General features: G+C 42.1%; 1 protein-coding gene across 8 annotated transcripts in view; it reads right to left on the reverse strand.

Moving 5' to 3' along the window:
* chl1b (cell adhesion molecule L1-like b) overlaps positions 1–20,231 on the reverse strand; it is a 742,190-nt gene that overhangs the window by 395,804 nt on the left and 326,155 nt on the right. For 7 of the 8 annotated variants that reach the window (XM_080183774.1, XM_080183743.1, XM_080183751.1 and 4 more), the window contains 2 exons: positions 19,438–19,455; positions 3,832–3,937 (listed from right to left, as the gene is read on the reverse strand). In XM_080183774.1, the coding sequence (XP_080039900.1) occupies positions 3,832–3,937; positions 19,438–19,455 (124 nt within the window). The remainder of the gene's footprint in view (positions 1–3,831; positions 3,938–19,437; positions 19,456–20,231) is intronic. The other variant, XM_080183766.1, reaches the window with a different exon arrangement.

Genomic DNA, 20,231 nt, shown 5'->3' on the forward strand with positions numbered 1-20,231 from the left:
CTTCGAGCCTGCCCCGCCATTCAATAAGATCATGGCTGATCTGTCGTGGCTCAGTTCCACTTTCCGGCCCTCTCCCCATAACCCTTAATCCCCTCTCTTATCAAAAACCCATCAACCCGCTTCTTGAAAATATTTAGCGAGGCTGGCAAGGCCAGCTCCACAGAGATCTTTAAAGAGTGCCCCAATCTCAGTGTTAAGAGACAGGCCCTCCTCCGCCAACGGACAATAGGACAACCCCCATCTATTCACTGTCACTGGCAATCTCAGCCTCATCCCACCCATCCATCAATTTTCCCTGGCAATCTCCTCCCATCCATTGTCATTCCGGCCCCACTCCCTGGCACTGTTAGCCTGGAAGCAGCACCTTTGAATATTTTTAAGGCAGTGCTAGATAGATTCTGAAATAACAAGGAAGTGAAAAGTTATCAGTAGATAGGAATGTGGGGTTGAAGTTACAAGGAGATCCACCATGATCTTATTGAATTGCGGAGCAGGGTCAAAGGGCTGAGTGGCCTACTCCTGCTCTTGGCTTGTATATTGTTACAGTTCCAAGGAAATACATAATCCCCAGATTTGTTTTCTGCTCAAGCCTGATGATCCTAAAAATATCTTTGATAGAGTAATTAAAGACATTCAAACAGCAGAATTACATTTATTTCCATTGACACTAAACATGTAGAAGTAAACATATATTTGAAAACAATTTTCATGCAAATTGCACAAATATATTGGCCTAATTATAAAAACAAAAACGTCAGTAACAGAACTGAAAGGAAATCTGGAGAGCATATCCTTCCCCTGACTGGTTTGATTCACCGAGTAAACAACTATTTCATCTTAGAACTACTGAATCTCTACAGCACAGAAAGAGGCCATCCAGCCCATCGAGTCTACACTGACTCTCCGAAAGAGCATGTCACCCAGGCCTTCCCCTCCACCCTATCTCCACAACCCTGCACATTTACCATGGCTAATCCACCTAATCTGCTCCTCTTTGGATTGTGGGAGGAAACCGGAGCACCCGGAGGAAACCCACGCAGACACAGGGAGAATACGCAAACTCTATACAGACGCCACCCCAGGCAGGAATCGAATCTGAGTCCCTGACGCTGTGAGGCAGCAGTGCTAACCTGTGTGCCACATGCCACCCCCTTAATGTTTATCAATATAAATTTCTGCCTTTTAGAGAGAATTCTTCCTTTTCTGAAGTTCATATCTCATGTTGCGATGCAGTTCCACCAGTATTGGTAGCCCTGCAGAAGCCGTGTGAACATTAGCAGGTATTTAATATTGGCAGTAGAAAAGCTGAAGCTATTTTGTCGTGAATTGGAATTTTCATGACTGCTACAGTGCAACAAGAGCTAAGAACCAACTTCCTGATACCAGCCGGATGAAAGTGAAGCAGCAAAGCGGCTCAGGAGCTCCAGCAGTGAGCTATGAAAGAAGTGCAGCTAAGAAGGACACTCTGCTGTTTTACAACACTGGCTTCTGTAATGCAGGTGAGTTTAAAGCAGTTTGTCCTCTGTGGTGGTGGTGGGGGGAGGGGGCTCAGTGTGGTATGTGTCTTGTCCCAGGTGGGCTCAGTCTGGATATTTAAAATAGTTTCTCTGAAGTTAGAAGCGCTTTTTTTTCCTTCTAACTCTTTCTGAATACTTAAGAGTGGAAAACTTGCAGAACCATTACAAGTGAGCAATTTAAACCATTTTGTTGCATGATTCCCAGTGCAGTGCAATTATCCAGGGGGAGTTAGCCCTTCTGGATAATTGAGGGGTAAACCCTTACCTAGGAACTTCCAAGAGGGATTCCCCAAATCCAGTGCTGGGGTGTTGGGAAGTTATGGCCATTGAAACTATCTTTGCTTGTCGCAAAAACTGGTTCACCAATGTAATGCCTTTCAGGAAGGAAAGTTGCGAAAACTACCCTGCCTGGCCTACATGGGACTCCAGACCACAGCAATGTGGTTGATGCTTAACTGCCCTCTGAAGTAGTGTGATGGCATGGTACTGTACCCTTGGCTTGGGTAAGATGCTCCTTTGGGGAGTTGCTGCAGACTCAATGGGCCAAATGGCCTCTTCTGCATTTAGGGATTCTGTGGAAAGTACAAATCTGTGAAGCCACTCAGTTCAAGGGCAATTGGGGATGGGCAACAAAGGCTGGGCTTGCCAACGATGCTGATATCCCGAGACATCACAGAAGACAACAGCCCACTTTCATTACCACTTTTGGCGGCACAGTTTTATGATGCTGGTTTAACATTTGTGGACAAATCTCTACCAGAAATTTCAACAGGGAAACTGGCATGAATTCTCGTGTAATTTATGTGCAAGTGCAATCCAATAAATGCAGAGCCCAATATGAGCTCCGTTAACTGAGGAAAATGACACCATTTTGAGTTGCACTTTAATCGCTTGCAGGTTTGCCTCACAGACTGATGTGTCAATATATCTCACAAAATCATGTCTCTCGTTCGAGCCACATTCCCAATTTTTTGCAGTTCTCTCAATCTTACTGTTCATATTCCATCATTTTATTAGTTCTCTTCATCTTTCTCTGTTGAAGTCACATATTGAAATCATATGAAGTCAATTTGACATGGAGAGAAACTTTAGGTATCAAAACTTTTTTTGTTACATTAGTCATTTAAAATTACAAGAAGGGAGGAGAGATTTTGAACTGTGAAGTTTAGGACTGACTGCAATGAGAACAGTGTTGACATCAAATTGGAAATGGACAGCGACCAAGAAAACAGAAACGACACTGAATATCCTTGAAGGAATGTTTTAAAATAAGCATTTTTACTTTTAGTTATTGGGTTGTTCTCTACTGAATGTTAAATTTAGTTAATTTGCATGTTTCAAAACCTTGCTGATATTTAGGTGGGACAATTTTCCAGGCCTAATGAGAATATGTCTGGCACAAAAAGCCTTTAATGGATGCAAGACTGGGTGGAGAAGTGACAGATGGGCTTCAACCCAGATAAGTGTGTGGTGATTCATTTTGGCAGGTAAGATAGAGTGACAGATTATAATATTAAGGGTAGGACTCTTGGCAGTGTGGAAGATCAGAAGGATCTTGGGGTCTGGGTTCATAGGACGCTCAAAGCAGCTTCGCAGGTAGAGGCTGCGGTTAAGGCGGCATATGGTGTACTGGCATTCAACATCCGAGGAATTGAGTTTAGGAGTCAGGAGATAATGCTGCAGCTGTCTAAGACACTGGTCAGCCCCCACTTGGAGTACTGTGCTCAATTCTGGTTGCCTCATTACAGGAAGGATGTGGAAACCATAGAAAGGGTGCAGAGGAGGTTTACAAGGATGTTGCCTGAATTGGATGGCATGCCTTGTGAGGATAGGTTAAGACAGCTCGGTCTTTTCTCCTTGGAGAGACGAAGGATGAGGGGTGACCTGATAGAGGTGGATCGAATGGATTCTGAGGCTTTTTCCCAGGACTGAAATGGTTGCCACAAGAGGAGACAAGTTTAGGGTGCTGGGGTGTAGGTACAGAGGAGATGTCAGGGTTAAGTTTTTCACTCAGAGGGTGGTGGGTGCGAGGAATCAGCTGCCAGCAGTGGTAGTGGAGGCAGATTTGATAGGGTCTTTTAAGAGACTTTTGGATAAGTATATGGAACTTAGTAAGATATAGGGTTTATAGGCAGGGACATGTTCAGTTCAACTTGTGGGCTGAAGGGCCTGTTTGTGCTGTAGTTTTTCTATGTTTCTAAAAAGCCTTTAATTGGATAAAAGCCTAACAGCAAAATCAGCACAAATTTGTTTACTGGTAATTCGATGTTCTAAATAACAGCCAAAACTCAAATGCATTGATGGAAATACTTACTGAGGTGCTGGATTTCCTCTGGCTTCACATTTGATAACAAAATCATCCGTTGGATATACAACGTGCCTCTTGGGCGAATGGTTTGTTATAGTTGGAGGCTGCTGAACTGGAAAAATATTTTTGAGTATGTAATTATCACATTGCCATAATGAAATAAATAGATCAACCATAATTCAAAATCAGTTAACTGGTTCCATTAACAGCGGAATAATTCTCTAAGAAGGTTTACATGAACAGAATTTAAATACCATGGATATAATTGAGGTATCAGAGGTTAAGTTGCAAGCTGCTTTCATGGCTAGAATGGAGTCATGAAGTTTTAATGAACATTTTCAACATTCCATTTCCCAGAGTTATCTTATAGATGTGGGGAAATAATTTGAACCAGCTGCCTGTAAGATTACTACTATGATTCTCATAACTATTCCTTGGAGTGACGACAAAGTTGAAGATTAATTCTTGGGTTTTATTTTAAAACCAAAGATTATGGTGGGGAAGATTCATGGGAATATTCAATTTTCGTGTCTGAACATAATCTACATAATACTTATAGCATGAAACACTGCAGTAGCTTAATACAAAAGAGCTTGGTAGACCAGTCTGACCGATGATCACAATTTAAATTCATCTGTTTTTGTATGAGAACTGATTTCATGCTTCTAGAATACCAACAAGTCAGGAATGGAAATGTAAAGTTTGAGTATTGCTGAAAAAAGAGGCATTTTGGCAAAGCTTTCAGTCTTGCACTCATCGGATATGATTCTATCTGCCATTCACACCACATTCGCGCTGCAGTATAGTCAGAGAATCTGATGGCCAACCAAATCTCTGTTCACTGTGGTAGGATGCGAAAATCCCAGCAGCGTGAGCGGTGATAAGATTCTGTCCATTAGGTCTGTTCGCAAGGTTACTAATGTCGGAGGAAATAACAAATTTATATTGTCTGAGAACAGTGCTGAATTTTTGGCAAGTAGCATTGCCATGGAGAATGCACCAGTTGATGGTGACTGATAGTTGACTGCCAAGCATTGTTTGAAATTTAAACCCAGCAGCCTGGCTCTGATTAGAACGGTTTAGGCCTCAACAGATAAAAGAGGATGTTTTTCAACAATACTCATGTTCTGAACCACCAAACAATTCCCTGGATATTCATAGTATTCAAAATGTCCAGTCTCACATTAGTTGTACTGGTACTTGAGCTACATTTTGACAAGGGAAATGACAGAGCCCCATAAATGTACACTAAAATGGCATTATTTACTTTCAGCTTTCCTGCTGTTGTATCACTAAATTGCTGAAAAGTGAATCAGTTTTTTTTACATCTGAACGGAAGAGAGGCAATGATTAGAAAAGAGGCTTTGTAATTTTCACAACAAAAGGTTAGAGTTAAAATTAAAGTTTGTTTATTAGTCACAAGTAAGCTTACATTATCCATTATGTTAATGAAGTTACTGCAAAAATCACCTAGTCTTCACACTCTGGTACACTGAGGGAGAATTTAGCATGGCCAATGCATCTAACCAGCACATCCTTTGGGCTGTGGGACGAAACCAAAGCACCTGGAGGAAACCCATGCAGACACAGAGAACATGTAGACTCTGCGCAGACAGTGATACAAGCCGGGAGTCTACCCCTGGTCCTTGGCGCTGTGAGACAGTGCTGGTAAAGGTTTATTTAATTAGGTTAACTGATTTAAAGATTTGGGTGTAAAAGATTATCCCACCTCCATGTTTAGAGAATGGAAACTAGACTGGTGTTCTTCGTGTTAAGGTACAGTTTTGCAGCCACCAGAAAGGAAATATTGCAGCATTTGCACTAAAGATGAAGTTTCATTCTGGTTCATATGGGACAAATAAAACAAACAATTTAAAAATGACACAGGCTTTTCAAGTTCTTACTTCTCCTTGAGCACAACAGAATTAATACGGAAATTTGTTGTTCAGCAGATCACAAGACAATTACAGATTAGAATGGCCACTTGACCCATCTTGATTCATTCATCCAGAGAGATCAGAACATCCCCCATTGAAACAAACTTTTTAAAATGATTCCAGAACTTTTGCTTCCAAAGCTCTGTCTGTTCATCATTCTTTGTATGAGGAAGATTTTCCTGATAGATGTCCTCATCAGAATTGTTAGGCCTGTTCCAGTAGTTTAATTTTTTTTGTACCCTCATGCACCGCTACAAAGTCAGTTCTCAGCCACCTCATCTTCCAGGCGGAGGTGTGGATTTGTACAGCTTTTTCTCATAATTCATACTGATGAGCTGGGAGATCAACTTTGTAACTTTTCCCTGCACGACCCTCAGTAACTGAATTTCTCTGGTTTCTTGGCAATCATAACTGAAGGCAATATCCTGGGTCCGGTCTGACTGGAGTTCAGTAAAGTCTGATCATGATCATCTGCTTATCTTCCATTGTTTTGGTTACGTAGTGGAATATCCTATTGACTCTGCTGTTTGCTGTTCTGCACTTGTTGAAACTTTTAGTGTCAAGTCCATGAATTTCTGATTATGTGTCATGTGTGTAAATGATAAGCAGTCGTGGCCCCAGCACTGAATTCTGGGACATCCCACTGACTGCACCCATAACATGAGTGGAACTCTTCACATGTACACATATTGTTCTATTCTCCAAGCAGTTTTGTATCCATTCCCAGGGGTCAGCCTACATACTAACATTTTGGATAGCCTTGTGTGCAGATCTCTGTCAAAAACCTTTTTGACGTTGAGCTACATGATATCTTGAAGCTTAGTACATTCCACTTGAGTGTCGCTTCCTCAACCTGATGAAGCTGGTCAGGTAAAATTTCCACATATGAACCCACACTGACTCACTGATGCTATATCAGTTTACTCCAACAATCAAATCTATTATTTTTCATTGAATGGAAGTCAGACTAATGGATAGAATTTTCCCATTTTGAGACCAAGTGCTGTGGCAGGCAGGAACATGGAGCATTTCCGTCAGGTGCAATGGGTCAAATCTTCTGAGCCTGACCTCATTAGTTATGCACCTGGCTGTTTTCACCCTATTCAGTGACAGGATAGGCCTGATGGTGCATAGTCTGCTGTCCTTTTGAAAAGGCATCCAACATCACTGACCAACTATTGAATGAAGATGTTTCTCCAGGAAAATCGAGGCTAGAAGTTGGACCTCCTCCAGGACACTTCATCTGGAAGGTCCATCTGCAGATGCTCCCCCAACCCACTGCTGTGTGTTCCAGGGTCGATGGTCATGGACAGCCTCTATCCTGAACTTCAGAGGCAACCCCAGGCATTTTTAAATGAGTCCTGACATCCGCTCATCACATAGTTATGAGCATGTTTCAAGCTGATGTGTTTCCCCATTAGCACTGTGGCGAATCTGACATGGGATGTCAGGCATTCGTCTGCATCCCATCAACAGGATGCAAGTGATGTTCACGGTGGGAACTGGTGAGTTTTCTGACCTGCTATAGTGGGCCCCAGAAGATGCCACTGTAAATTCACACCAGTGTGAAAGCAATTTCTGGGCCCCTCACCATATTCTCCCCCCACACTCCATCATCAAACACACTAATGGGGCATGGGAGAATTCAGCCCATGATCTCTAGTTGACTAGGAATGTTTCATCACTATTTTTGTTATGAATACTTCATTGTTCCCACCCTTCTAGTAATTTTACAGTGTCTAATGACCTCTTCATAATGATTGTCTCTCCTGTAATCTAAATCATGGGATAGACAAAATCTGTTTGTTTCATGGATTAGAATAACACTAGTGGATTATCCACTAATTTATTTGTCTTCAGCCTCATTAGATTGTTTAGGAATTCCATCTCATTCTCTTTCAATTTGTTTCCACTTTTTCTAACATTGATTCTGACAGGTTTGGAGCAAGGCATTTCCTTTATCTTTCATTTTACTCTTAATTTGTTTGTTAATCCATCTATGTTGATGATTGCTTAAATCTAGGTATTTTCATTTCAGGAATGCCTTCACAACATCCTTCCTTCAAAAATTATTCATACCTGAGCTCTGAACCTCACCCTTCTGAAGAGCTAGCCCTCTACCTGGCCAGGGACGAAAAAGACTGAGCTGGTGCTGCTGGTGGAATGGGGGCAGCAGAGAAACGTGAGAATCCTCAACACATATGCTGACATTCCTCAAATCTCAAGTGAGTAATCAATGTTGCTTGTGTATTGCCTGTAATGCACTAATGTTTTGTCCCTTCTCTTGCAAGCTGGCCAGCGGAACAGGCTGGGCCATCCTCACATCCTCTGAACTCACTGGACTCCAGCAGTTCACAGGGGGACTTCTCCAAGCCCACCGTAGAAGAGACAACAACAGTTGTCACCCACAATCGAGTTAGTCATTGGTGAGCACCTCACAACTGAAGACCCACAGCAAGGGAACCAGCACTTAGAGGAATACCAGAGGCCAGGACTCTGCTGACTCTCTTGCCTATTATGTGCCCCTAGGCCAGGTCATCCCACAACTGCTGGAGCTGCAAAGGCAAGGTCATGAGTATAAGGAAGGGATGACAGCATCCCTCCTCAGCAAGTCCAACTGGAGAAGTACCATTGCCTTCTATCTGAAGAGATAGTGCTGTCAGAGAGCAATGCACACCATGGAGGAAGCTGGCTACCTCAGTGCCCACCTTTGAAATCCAGGCCCCCCGGAGCTGAAAGCGTCAGGTTCATGTTTATGTAGAGCTGTTGTAAATGGCACCAATATGACATTACATCAGCACCTCACTTAATATCCGAGAAGGAGGTGGGGTGGAAACATCCCGGAGAATGTGCTCACTAATAACATGCTAATGTATTAACATGAGCTTTCTGTGGTGCAGCATATTTCATGCCACTCCACCAGTGGGGGATGGGAAGATCAGAACTCAGAACCTTGTTGGCATGAATCGCAGTCTCTGGATGTTGAGCACACACTGTCATTCCTGCACATCAAGGGTGTGGACTCAAAATCGGCCCCTATATTTCATAGTGACAGAGTTCCATTATTCTGTATCTGTGCATTTGTGCAATGAAACAATAATAAAAAAATACACTTTAATTCTGCTCTCACCATGGACGCTAACTGATTACTTCAAAACACATAACAAGGGTAGGCATGTTTATCAATAGAAAAGACTGGAGTATTAATTATAAATCAAGCCAACAAAGAGAGTGAGATCAACAGAGGAGGAGGAGGAGGACACGTAGAATTAGCAAATGATAAAAGAGATGAAGTGGGACTGTAATTATTTCAGGAAATTCATAGTCGCCAGAATTAAGCTGCTTCTTCTTGGGTAAGATTAAACTGCTAAGAAATGCACACAAACAAAGATCTGTGAGATGAAAAGTGAGCGAGTGGCCATAGAAGGGACACATTAAGCGTTAAGAGTCTCTCTAGTGATAAAACACAGTTCTTCCTCCAGCCTCAGAATCCAGCATGTTCCTTGTGGTGTTAAGAAATAGTTGAGCTCAATGGCAGACGCTCCTAGAAGTACATTTGAAAATTACATCACTTGCAAAGAAACTTAATGGTCTGCAATAATTGAGTCGCACCTGTAACGGTCACTTGCCTTTACAGCACTTTATTTAACAGAAATACTCTCAAAAGTGATGTTCACCTGTAACAATTAATGACTGTGGTATCATTTTGGCAATAATCTCCTAAGTGTTTCAGTAAAATAATTAAAAAATGAAAATGTGCATCTGCTCACAATTTAAATTAGCGCTTACAATATGTTTATACTGGTTTTGTGCCAGCTTTTTTCTGAACTATTACAGAGATAATGAAGCACAGCACTCAATTCCAGGGCAATGTAACTGGGGAGGTAGCCCAAAGATACACTGGGGAAACCACCCCTCATTGTTCCCAGCTAAGATTTAACATAGAAACATAGAAGATAGGAGCAGGAGGAGGCTATTTGGCCCTTCGAGTTTGCTATGCTATTCATCATGATCATGGCTGACTGTCCAACTCAATAGGCTAATCTTGCTTTCTCCCTATAACCTTTGTGGCTAGATGTACTACATCTAGCCACTTCTTGAACACATTCAATGTTTTGGCATCAACTACTTCCTGCGGTAATGAATGCCACAGGCTCACCACACTTTGGGTGAAGAAATGTCACCTCATCTTTGTCCTAAATGGTGCACCCCGAATCCACAGACTGTGACCCCTGGTTCTGGGCACTCAGACTGTGATGTCCTACACACACGATGTCCAGTGTGTTTATGTCCTACACTCCCTGCTGAAGTCTCACTCCTTACAGTCAGGAGTGTGATGTATAATCTCCATTTGCTTAGATGAATGCAGCTCAAACAATGCTGAAAAGGGTTAATACCATCCAAAGTTGCTTGATTAACACTTTATCCACCACCTTCAAAACCCAGTCCCTCCACCCCGATACACAATAGAAGTTGTGCCCCCCATCAACAAGATACACTGCAGTAACTCACCAAGGTTTCTTTGACAGCACCTTCTGAATCTGTGACCTCTGCTACCCAGAAGGGAAAGGGCAGCAGAAGCATGGGAACACCACCACCTACAAGCTTCCCTCCATGCCACATATCATCCTGACTTGGAAAGATATCACCGTTCCTTCACTGTCACTGGGTCAAAACCCTGGAACACCCTCCCTGACAGCACTGTGGGTGTAGTGACACATGGGCTGCAGGGGTTCAAGAAACCGTCTGACCGCCACCTTTTCAACTGTATTTAGCGATGGAAGTAAAATCAGTAACTGTTTCCTGACAGCTTCCACCCCCATCAGCGCCAACTCCCTCCCCCCCCCACCACCACCACCACACCTCCCCCCCACACCCCAGTCTTTTTGCTTCATTCTTGCACTCAGTGACAAGTTTAAACACTCAGAGTTTTCTTTAGTCACTAAGATTGAAACCGTTTACTTACTTTACTGCCTCTGCTGTTTTCCAATTTCCCTTCACCTTCGGGAACATCCTCCCTGCACCTACTCTGTCTAATCCTGTTAGAATTTTGTAACTGTCTGTGAGATTCCCCCTTCATTCATGTGAACTGCAGCTAAAACAATCCTAACCGAGTCAATCTCTCCTCATACATCAGTCTCGCCATTCCCGGAATCAGCTTGGTAAACCTAATCAGCCTGGTAATTGCCTGGGAATCATCATAAAATGCAACTTAAATCTCAAACTTTGGATGGTTCTAACTTTGTTGCATCAATAGATCCCAACAGACAGTCAGAAAAGTTAAAGCCACTTTGAACTTCTGGATAACTATTGTACAGACCTACACTGACTCTTCACAGGACTCCGCCAACTTTCCCACAGCCCAGGGAATTATCCGCATCCCACAGGAAACTCCCACCCCACTCCCACTGACAACTATCCTTGCCATAGGGCGCTGCCACCCCCAGGGATTCGCCATCCATATGATTTTCCTGGCCCCTGACTACCCCCCCCCCGCAAACTGGACCCTTCCCCATTCCCCCCTCAGCCCCACCCTCATCCCCATCAGGCCTAAATCCCAGCTCACACCTCCAATCCTCCCAAAGTCCAACTCCTGACTCTCAGCCCATCTCCTCAGAACTGACCTCCACCTCCACACCACCAGAGGTTCAGTTCCCAATTCTCATTCCCTTCACTTTCCAAAGCCCAACTATTACCAACCCCTGAGGCTCAATCTGTCACAATTTTGCACCCCCTGGCAAGGCCCAACCCGACTCCACCAAGGCCTGAGCTGACCCATCCCACGAAGGTTTGATACAACCCTCCCCATAGTCAAGGCTCAACCCAAAACTCCACCTCTGGCCAAGGGAGGGTGGGGGGGGATGGCTGCGTAAGCCAGCGGTTGGGGGGAGGTTTGGGGAGGCCGGCGATCAGCCAGGGTGGGGGTGGTTTGAGAAACAACTGGGAGGTCAGCGACTGTTAGGCTGATGATGGGGGAGGGGTGGTTGGGAAACTATTCTGAAGACTAGCAATCAGGAGGCCGGCAATAGAGGAGCCAGTGCGCATGTGCCAATCTCCCCACTGACAGATTGGTGCATGTGCAGTGGCCCACTCAGCACTATGCTGCCAGCCTATCCAGCAGGATGAGGCCTCGACCCCATCCTTACCAGCATGAATCTCCCTGAGACACTGTGCTGCACAGAGTGCCAGAGGTCGTTAAACTAAGTACATTCAAAAAACGGTCTGGAAATTCTCCCATTTTCTCATCCATTGGGCACTTAGTTTTTTTTTTGGGAGAATCCTGGCCATGTGGTTGAAGCATAATGCAGTAATTTTTAGAGAATGGGGAGAAAGGGGAAGAGGAGGAAGAGGGAGGGAAAGGCAAAGGAAGTGACAAGGACAAACAGGGGAAGGTAGGCATGGAAAGGGAAGAGGAGCAAAGGGAAAGGGAGAGGAGAAGATGATCAAAGAAAGGATAAAGAGTAGAAAGAAATGAAAGAGAAATAGGTAGCAAGGAAATACATTGGTTCACTAATGCCACAAAACGCTGCGTTCATGGATTCTTCTGTTTTCCAGGGTGTTTTTAAAAAAGGATGATAATTCTATGATTATTTTCTATAATCAAAAATATTGCTATACAGTTGCATTACTCAGACATAAGTGATTTGAGTAAAGATGCATGGCACGTGAAATTGGGATATATTCCATTCTGTATGGATTTGATGATGCAAAAGCAGAATATAGCAGTTGAATTGTTAGCAATGGATGATTGTTTAACTGGAAAAGACTGCCATTCTGCTTGCTTATAAGGGAAGAAATTGCAGATTGCAGTTTTTATTTAACGACAAAGGGGAATTTCAAAATACTTTGTTAGAAACATGCTCCAATGTAATTGTAAAAGAATCTGATTTCCTTGCAATATCCAGCCTCACTGAGATGTCTCTGAAAGGCTACTCCAGCTCCAGGAATACATTTCAGTCACATGAGTAAACTGGCTTAGATTATAGATTTTCTATTAGTAGGATTTGGTATACTTGATTAATTTGACCACTTCCATCATCAAGAAGCTTTGTATTTAATAAAACATATTCTGCAAAGAACTAACATGATCAATTCACCATGTTATGCACTACAGGGCAGCATGGTGGCACAGCGGTTAGCACTGCTGCCTCACAGCATCAGGGACCCAGGTTCGATTCTCAGATCAGTGTGTGTGTGGAGTCTGCACATTCTCCCCGTGTTTGCATGGGTTTCCTCTGGTTTCTGGCCGGCATGAATTTACACTGGGACCTTCCACTGGTGCCCACAATGGTGGGTCAAAAAACCTGTAGAGGTCACTGTGACCCTTACGTGCATTGGTTTTATGGGATGCAGATAAAGGCCTGACCTCCCCACTGCCAGATGGGCGAAAGATATGCTGGTTAGATGCACTGGCCATGCTAAATTTTCCCTCAGTGTACCTGAACGGGTGCTGGAGTGTGGCAACTATGGGATTTTCACAGTAACTTCATGCAGTATTAATGTAAGCCTACTTGTGACACTAATAAATAAATAAATAACTTAAAACTTATATACTACAGGACGAATTTTAACCCGGGTTGAAAATTGCTCCTAGAGTATATTGTACTAGATTTGGGTTTGTTTAGTTGAGGTAGAATTATTAACAGCATCAACTTATTAGTACGTAACATGGTGTGTTCATCATGTTAGTTCTTTGCAGAATATGCTTTATTGTATGAAAAGTATCTCCAGTTGCAATGTAAATTGAAGGATAGGTGAATGATCAATAGTTAATTATTTCCCCTAGAACCTCACTGTAGAGTGTAAAACTGCTGTTGGAGAGAAACTGAGAAGGAAAGAATTTGAGCTGTGGGTGTCTTTCTATCAAAAACACACTGGCTGGCTCAGTCTTAGTTTGATCGATGGAATACTTCCAAAGCATTAAGAAAAGGAATACGTCTTATTTGTGCTAAGTGTAAGGCAATATATGCAATTCGCCAGAACTAATAAAATTAGTTGCAATATTATTGACCATTTAGCCATTTCCAAAAACATGGTTAAGGTGGGGGTGGCACGTCTTTTTTGATAAAAAAAGGTTACGTGAACCATCCTGTTGTGCATACCAAGTGAAGGGAAACCAGCCTAGATCTTCGGGGGCAGAGGCAAGATTCCAGTCAGTGCAGAGATCACGATAGTTCCACTGGGCCAGGGACAGAGGCAAATTTCTGTCACTTTGGATTTTGGGACGGCGCAGTGTTCTGATGGTTACACCTCTGTCAGATTAAATCAGTTTAAAGGGGCAAATGGGTTCCGATAATTAGTTCGCACACCGCTAAGTTAAATCAGTCTAAATTTGTTAAATATTCTTTTAAAATGTACAAGGGCAAAATGTACAGGCAAATCTTGTACAGAAAGAGGGAAATATGCAGTTCTGCAATTGGTGCATTTCTTAAAGATTTACACTACACCATATACAGGACTAACATGGGTTTAAAGCCAGAGGAATGTAGCATGAGTAAACTGAAAACTTGTACCCAAATTTTGCCCCAGATCTGATGTATTTCGAGCTGTGGAGAAAGGCCAGTTTCCAGCATGCAACGTCCAAACAGGCATCCATTAGATAAAAGATTTGTCCTTCATGGGGAAGACCTGGTTCTTATCTGCCTTGTTCTGGGAAAGGTGAAATTTCACATTCAAAATTTTCCCAGCATTTTAACAACATGCAGAATGGATAATACATGTGGTGATAGGGTGTGGTAATATTCAATCCATACCGGTACCAATTATGGAAATGGGTTGGTGCAATCATTGAAAAACGGAAATATATTGGGGATCTGTTGCTGTAATTTTCACACATTAGTGGCACCAGCAAGTCTAATGTTTAAATTCAGCTCAGAAACGGCACCACTGGAGCTCAGTCTGCAGTGTTGCCACACTGAACTTTGTACAAAGGCAGCTGCCTTCAGCTGAAGGAAAAGGAGTAAAAATTCAGAATAATCTAATTTCAAACCATTTGATTCATTGACTGTTGCAAATCAAGATGCAGAATTCGTTCTTATAATATACTGGTGATGCCATAATAACCAATCAAAAAATTGCGAGAACACAATCTTCCAAATTATAATTATAGGTTACCATGACTAAACCCATCTTTTCTTTCTTTTTGCCTCACAAACTAATGTTATCATTATGCTAATCATATCTGATCAGAAATGCGTGTCATGACGGGAACGCACGATCTGGCAGCCTACTTGTTATGGTACTGGGCAAACAATCCAGAAGCCATGAGTTCAAGTCCCATATCAGGAATTTGTGAAAATGAGCTCAATTGCTAACTTATAAACTAACAGCAAAAGAAACAAGCAAGAAATTTTCCAGTGTGGAGATTGGCCTCCCAATATAACCTAGCCTGAATGTGAAAATTCTCAACATAGATTACGGAATCTAAGATCACAAAGTCATGGGGGAAAATATAAAGTTGTAATGGCCACCATCTACTCCCTCCCCATTCAACTGATGACTCACTTGAATCATGCTCTTTCACATTGAACTCAGGAGCACAAATGGGCACAAAACATACTCTGAATATCCACTAACTGAGTCAGCATCAGATGGTGAAGGAACCAAAGAAGTAACCTAATTTACTTCTTTCAAAATAACTTATTGCAAACATGACAACATCAGTAGATGTGAGCACAACACAGTTTGTATGAAGACAAAGTGCAGAATTCTCCCAAGACCCTGCCAATATGCTTCATGGTGGGAGAATATGATGTGAGGCCCAGAAATTGGTTTCTGGCTGGCATGAATTTACACTGGGATCTTCCACTGGTGCCCACCATGGTGGGTCAAAAAGCCCGTAGAGGTCACTGTGACCCTTATTTGCATTGGTTTTATGGGTTGCAGATAAAGGCCTGACTCCACTTGCCAGATTCTCCATGGTGTCGGTGGGAGAAGGACAGCATGGTGGCGCAGTGGTTAGCACTGCTGACTCACAGCATCAGAGTCCAGTTCAATTCCGGCCTTGGGTGACTGCCTGTGTGGAGCTTGCGCATTCTCCATGCATCTGCGAGGGTTTCCTCCCGCATTCCAAAGGTATGCAGGTTAGGTTGAATACCCATGCTAAATTACCCCTTAGCGTCAGGGAGATTGGTAGGGTCATGGCCTGGGTAGGATTGTTGTTGGTGCAGGCTCAATGAGCCAACTGGTCTCCCGCTGCACTCTAAGGATTCTATGATTCTACGAAAAGGCGCCAGTGTGAAACACATTTGGGAACAAAATGGCACACCAATGTCAGGACCCATCTGAACAATGCCTGGGGCTGTCCCCGGAGTTGAGGATGAAGGTCACCTGCAAGCCTAGACCTTGGAATATCACAGCAGTGGGTTAGAGCTCTATCTGAAGATGGAACCTCCAGATTAGGTGTCTTGGAAGGGATCAGTTGCCAGCCTGAGAATGTTCCCAGGGATCTATCTTCATTTTCAGGCAGTCCACCTTCTTTCTTCAGTACTGAGTCAGTCATGTTAGACACCTTTTTAAAACGGCACAATAACACAACGGCAGATTTGTGTCATCCAGGTCCAGTTCACCAATTATTACAGTGTAAAACACCCAGGCGCATAATCAATGCAGTCAGGGCCAGAAGATTTAGTATGTTTTCCCACTGGCCGTTGCAGCGGGAAGCAGTCCACGTGCTCACCCTGTCACAGCACTTACTCACAAATTGGGAAAATTTTGCTCAAAGTCTTCTCCCCGCTCTGTACACATTCACCATCATGCATCTTCTTACCATCTTGTTATATGACATGGACCAACGTCTAACAGCCCAAACTCCAGGCGTATATAAGCCACTGTGGCTTACACCAGCAGAACTATATGTAATCTCAAGCTAGCACAACCCACACTTCTTGACCATCCACAAGCCTTGATAACAACCATTCTTCAATGCAGCACAGAGGAGCATGCCAACCTTAAAATTTGATGTGTATCTAATAATGCTACCACACAGGGTTACTTGCATGGCAGATACCAACTGAAGCTGCATAAAACAGGATTAAGCTCCATACTGCAACTAATAGCTGGAGACAGGTCAGTGAATATTTCAATCTTGAACCATGGTGCACATGTGAATGTGGAACCTGCAGATGAAATGTTCACAAGTGTCTTCAACCAAAATTGTAAAGTGGATGATTATACTGAGCCTCCTCCAAAATCCCTATCACCATATATTCTGTTACCTGACCAAGGAGGTTTGTTCCACATGACAAGCAATCTAGTGCACCAGAGACAGTAAAAGGCTACAGGCCTTGACAACACACTGGTTGTGAACCAGAGCTAGTGATTCCCCTGGCCAAGCTGGCCCAGCTATGATACTAATACATATTAGACAATATTGAAATAGCTTACAGAGGTATCTGAGCCACATCCAGGCTTGGAATGACAACTGACATGTAACATTGGCATCACAGAAAGATAACATCTCAAAAAAGAGGAGGTCCAACCATCTCCCACTGACTTTCAATGGCACCACCATCACCAAGTTCCCAGTGGCTATCATCCTGTTGGGTCAGGAGAGGGGTATGACAGGTACAGAAAGGAGGTAGCCTTAACTAAAGCTTAACCATGGGTAACACAGTGGCATAGTGGTTAGCACTGCTACTTCACAGCACCAGGAACCCAGGTTCAATTCCTGGCTTGGGTCACTGTCTGTACAGAGTTTGCATGTCCACCTGGTGCTCTGATTTCCTCCCACAGTCCAAAAGATGTGTTGGTTAGGCGCATTGGCTGTGCTAAATTCTCCCTCAGTGTACCCGAACAGGCACCGAAGTGTGGCGACCAGGGGATTTTCACAGTAACTTAATTTCAATGTTAATGTAAGCCTACTTGCAACAATAATAAATAAATTAAATTAACTGGACCAGCCACGCCATAACAATCGCTATAAGAGTAGGGCAGAGACTGAAACAAATGGCTCACGTTCTGATCCTTGAAAGCCTCTCCACCATCTCCAGGACTCAGGTCATAACTTTAACAAACAGAACCACAGCCACAATCCACTCAGTGTACAATTAACTTATTTTTGCCCCTTTGTTATTCTATTGTTTATCTCTTAGACACATATTCATTTACAGGAAATCGAGTCCAGGTGCTTTATCAGAAATCAACCTCCCCAAAAGCTGATGGACTTCCACATTCTTCACATTTACCTCCTGGAAATGGGAAAGGAATTTAAAAAAAAACCCAAAACTGCAAGAGATCTTCGATAATTTCCATTCGGGTCTAACATCTTGTTATTTTTATCCAATACTTTTCAAACATAGAAAAAATACACTTAAATTCTATTATTTTCAGTTATTGTATAGCAGCAGTATCTAGTCAATTTTATTTTAGTTCCCAATTTTCTGTGATGCAGATACAAAAGCAACAACTTTATATTCAAATTGTTAACTGCAGTTCCACTGAACATAGCAAAAGTATTTGCAGTTTGTGATCTGCATTAGAAAGGTTCAGGATGTCAATCACCAGGAGTGAAAGCCATTGATTTTGGTTTAATAAAATCACTTCATTTTGAGTTTTGGCATTCTTAAGAAATAAATACAACTCTTAAATATTGATGGGTAAGATTACAGGGCTCTCAACAGCTTTACTTCACGTGCAGAATATGTCCATTTCCAGCCTCTAATTTTCATGGCAGATATCCCAAACTCAATTTGGTCTCTTCCAATTCTTGCATCCTAGTATAGAGCTCCCTTCTGCAAGACATCACCAAAACCTTGCTAATCTGATCTATGGATTACACGGATCAATATTGATAGAAGAATTCTTTCTACCTGCAATTCTTCACTGAGAAGTAATTCAACCACTTTCTAGGACATTTTTTCAAATAACTGCTAAACACAGAAGAGTTGTTCTGTTTTTTTTTTGTTGCTCACCATGTATTTAAATAAGTGCTCATTACAATCTACAATCAAATTATGGTGATGACTTCAGAATCTTTTACTGATCTGTGTCGAGTGGTGTGAGTGCAAGTTATTGGCACTTACTAATCCTTCACGTTAGTCACCTTAGACTCCAGCTGGAGGGTCAAAACCTATGGTACAGGAAGCCACTGAGGTTGAGAAAGATTGAATATGTGGGAAATCAGGAAGCGTGCTTAGATGCTATCAAGTTAACAACTGAAGCAAAAGTAAAAGCTGACAGAGATAGTGAACTTCACAAATCAGAGCTGTTTCGAAGGAAAGAGCTGCAGGAAGAAAATGGTGTGCTGACTTTTGATTTCAAATTACTGAAGATGCTGAGAGAGAAAGTGAAAGAACAAAGTGGAGAAGATTAGAAGTAGAAGGGGAATCGATTATTAGAGAAGAAGTGTATTGTATGTGCAATCCCAATTTCAGGGATTTTGAAGGGTGCCATGAGGTAATCATGACTTCATTTTGGGATGCAGGTCATTTAAATTGTTTCAGCTTCACTCTGTATGCATCTGAACCTCCTAACCTTCATAATTTTTAATCTAACTGTAAATTAAAGGACTGCATTTTATACAGAAATTCTATTCAGAATAATTTTTGGATTAGAGAAAACAAATCAATTCCCTCAAATTCAGCACTTGTGCAGATAAAGGGATTGGAAGTACTACAGGCAAAACACAATCACATTTTCAAATGTTCAACATGATAATTGTACTAGTTGAACTTACTTCTTTCTTGAACAAAAGCTTTAGATCCAGAGTAAGCAAAAGGAAAATGGAAACAAGAATGTTACATTCTATCACCAATTTACATATTACGTAGCCTTTCAAACCAATGAACATCATATCCAATTGTAAAATGCAAAAGTAAGGAGGCAATGGATTAATTGAAGACTTACATCCCAGATGCACATGGTGATGTGCTACCCCTAAAATTAATGGAAACTTGTATGGTAACAGGCAGGTTTATTGTCCCCACTGGATATAGTTACTTCAAGCTGCAACTAAACCAATTATTGTAATCCTGTATTTTCATGTAAATTCATATGAAATCTGTGCAGGGTTTCCTGCTTAAAATACAATGGTTATTGTCAATCATTTTAAAATTTAATTATTTTTGTAAATAGAACTTGATTTTTAACAAAGCTTACAGTAATTCAAGGACTTATATTTTCTTTATTTTCTGGTGGAAAGTGTAATCAGATAACAGGCAAGTGATGATATCAAATTTGTTGGTTCACTATTTTACTTCCAGGGAAAGTAAGTGCAAGTAACCTGCATTCTGAGACCTGACAAATGACAATATAAAAACATGTTGTACATGAAATGACAGAACTGACAAGTCTGGTGCCAACAGTTTGGCTTCTGGTGGAACCACCCCCCTTAAAAGCCACTTTGAAAAAATATGCTGCAGTGAAGTCAAAAATCCTTGTTTTGTGGAACGGAAGGTAGACCAATGCTATAAAATTTAGGTTAGCAGTTCAAAGTAATCTGATAATTTAACAGCTAAAATTTAATTTAAT

The sequence above is a fragment of the Carcharhinus amblyrhynchos genome, chromosome 3 (genome assembly GCF_965287045.1).
Source record: "Carcharhinus amblyrhynchos chromosome 3, sCarAmb.v2.hapA, whole genome shotgun sequence".
NCBI lineage: Eukaryota > Metazoa > Chordata > Chondrichthyes > Carcharhiniformes > Carcharhinidae > Carcharhinus > Carcharhinus amblyrhynchos.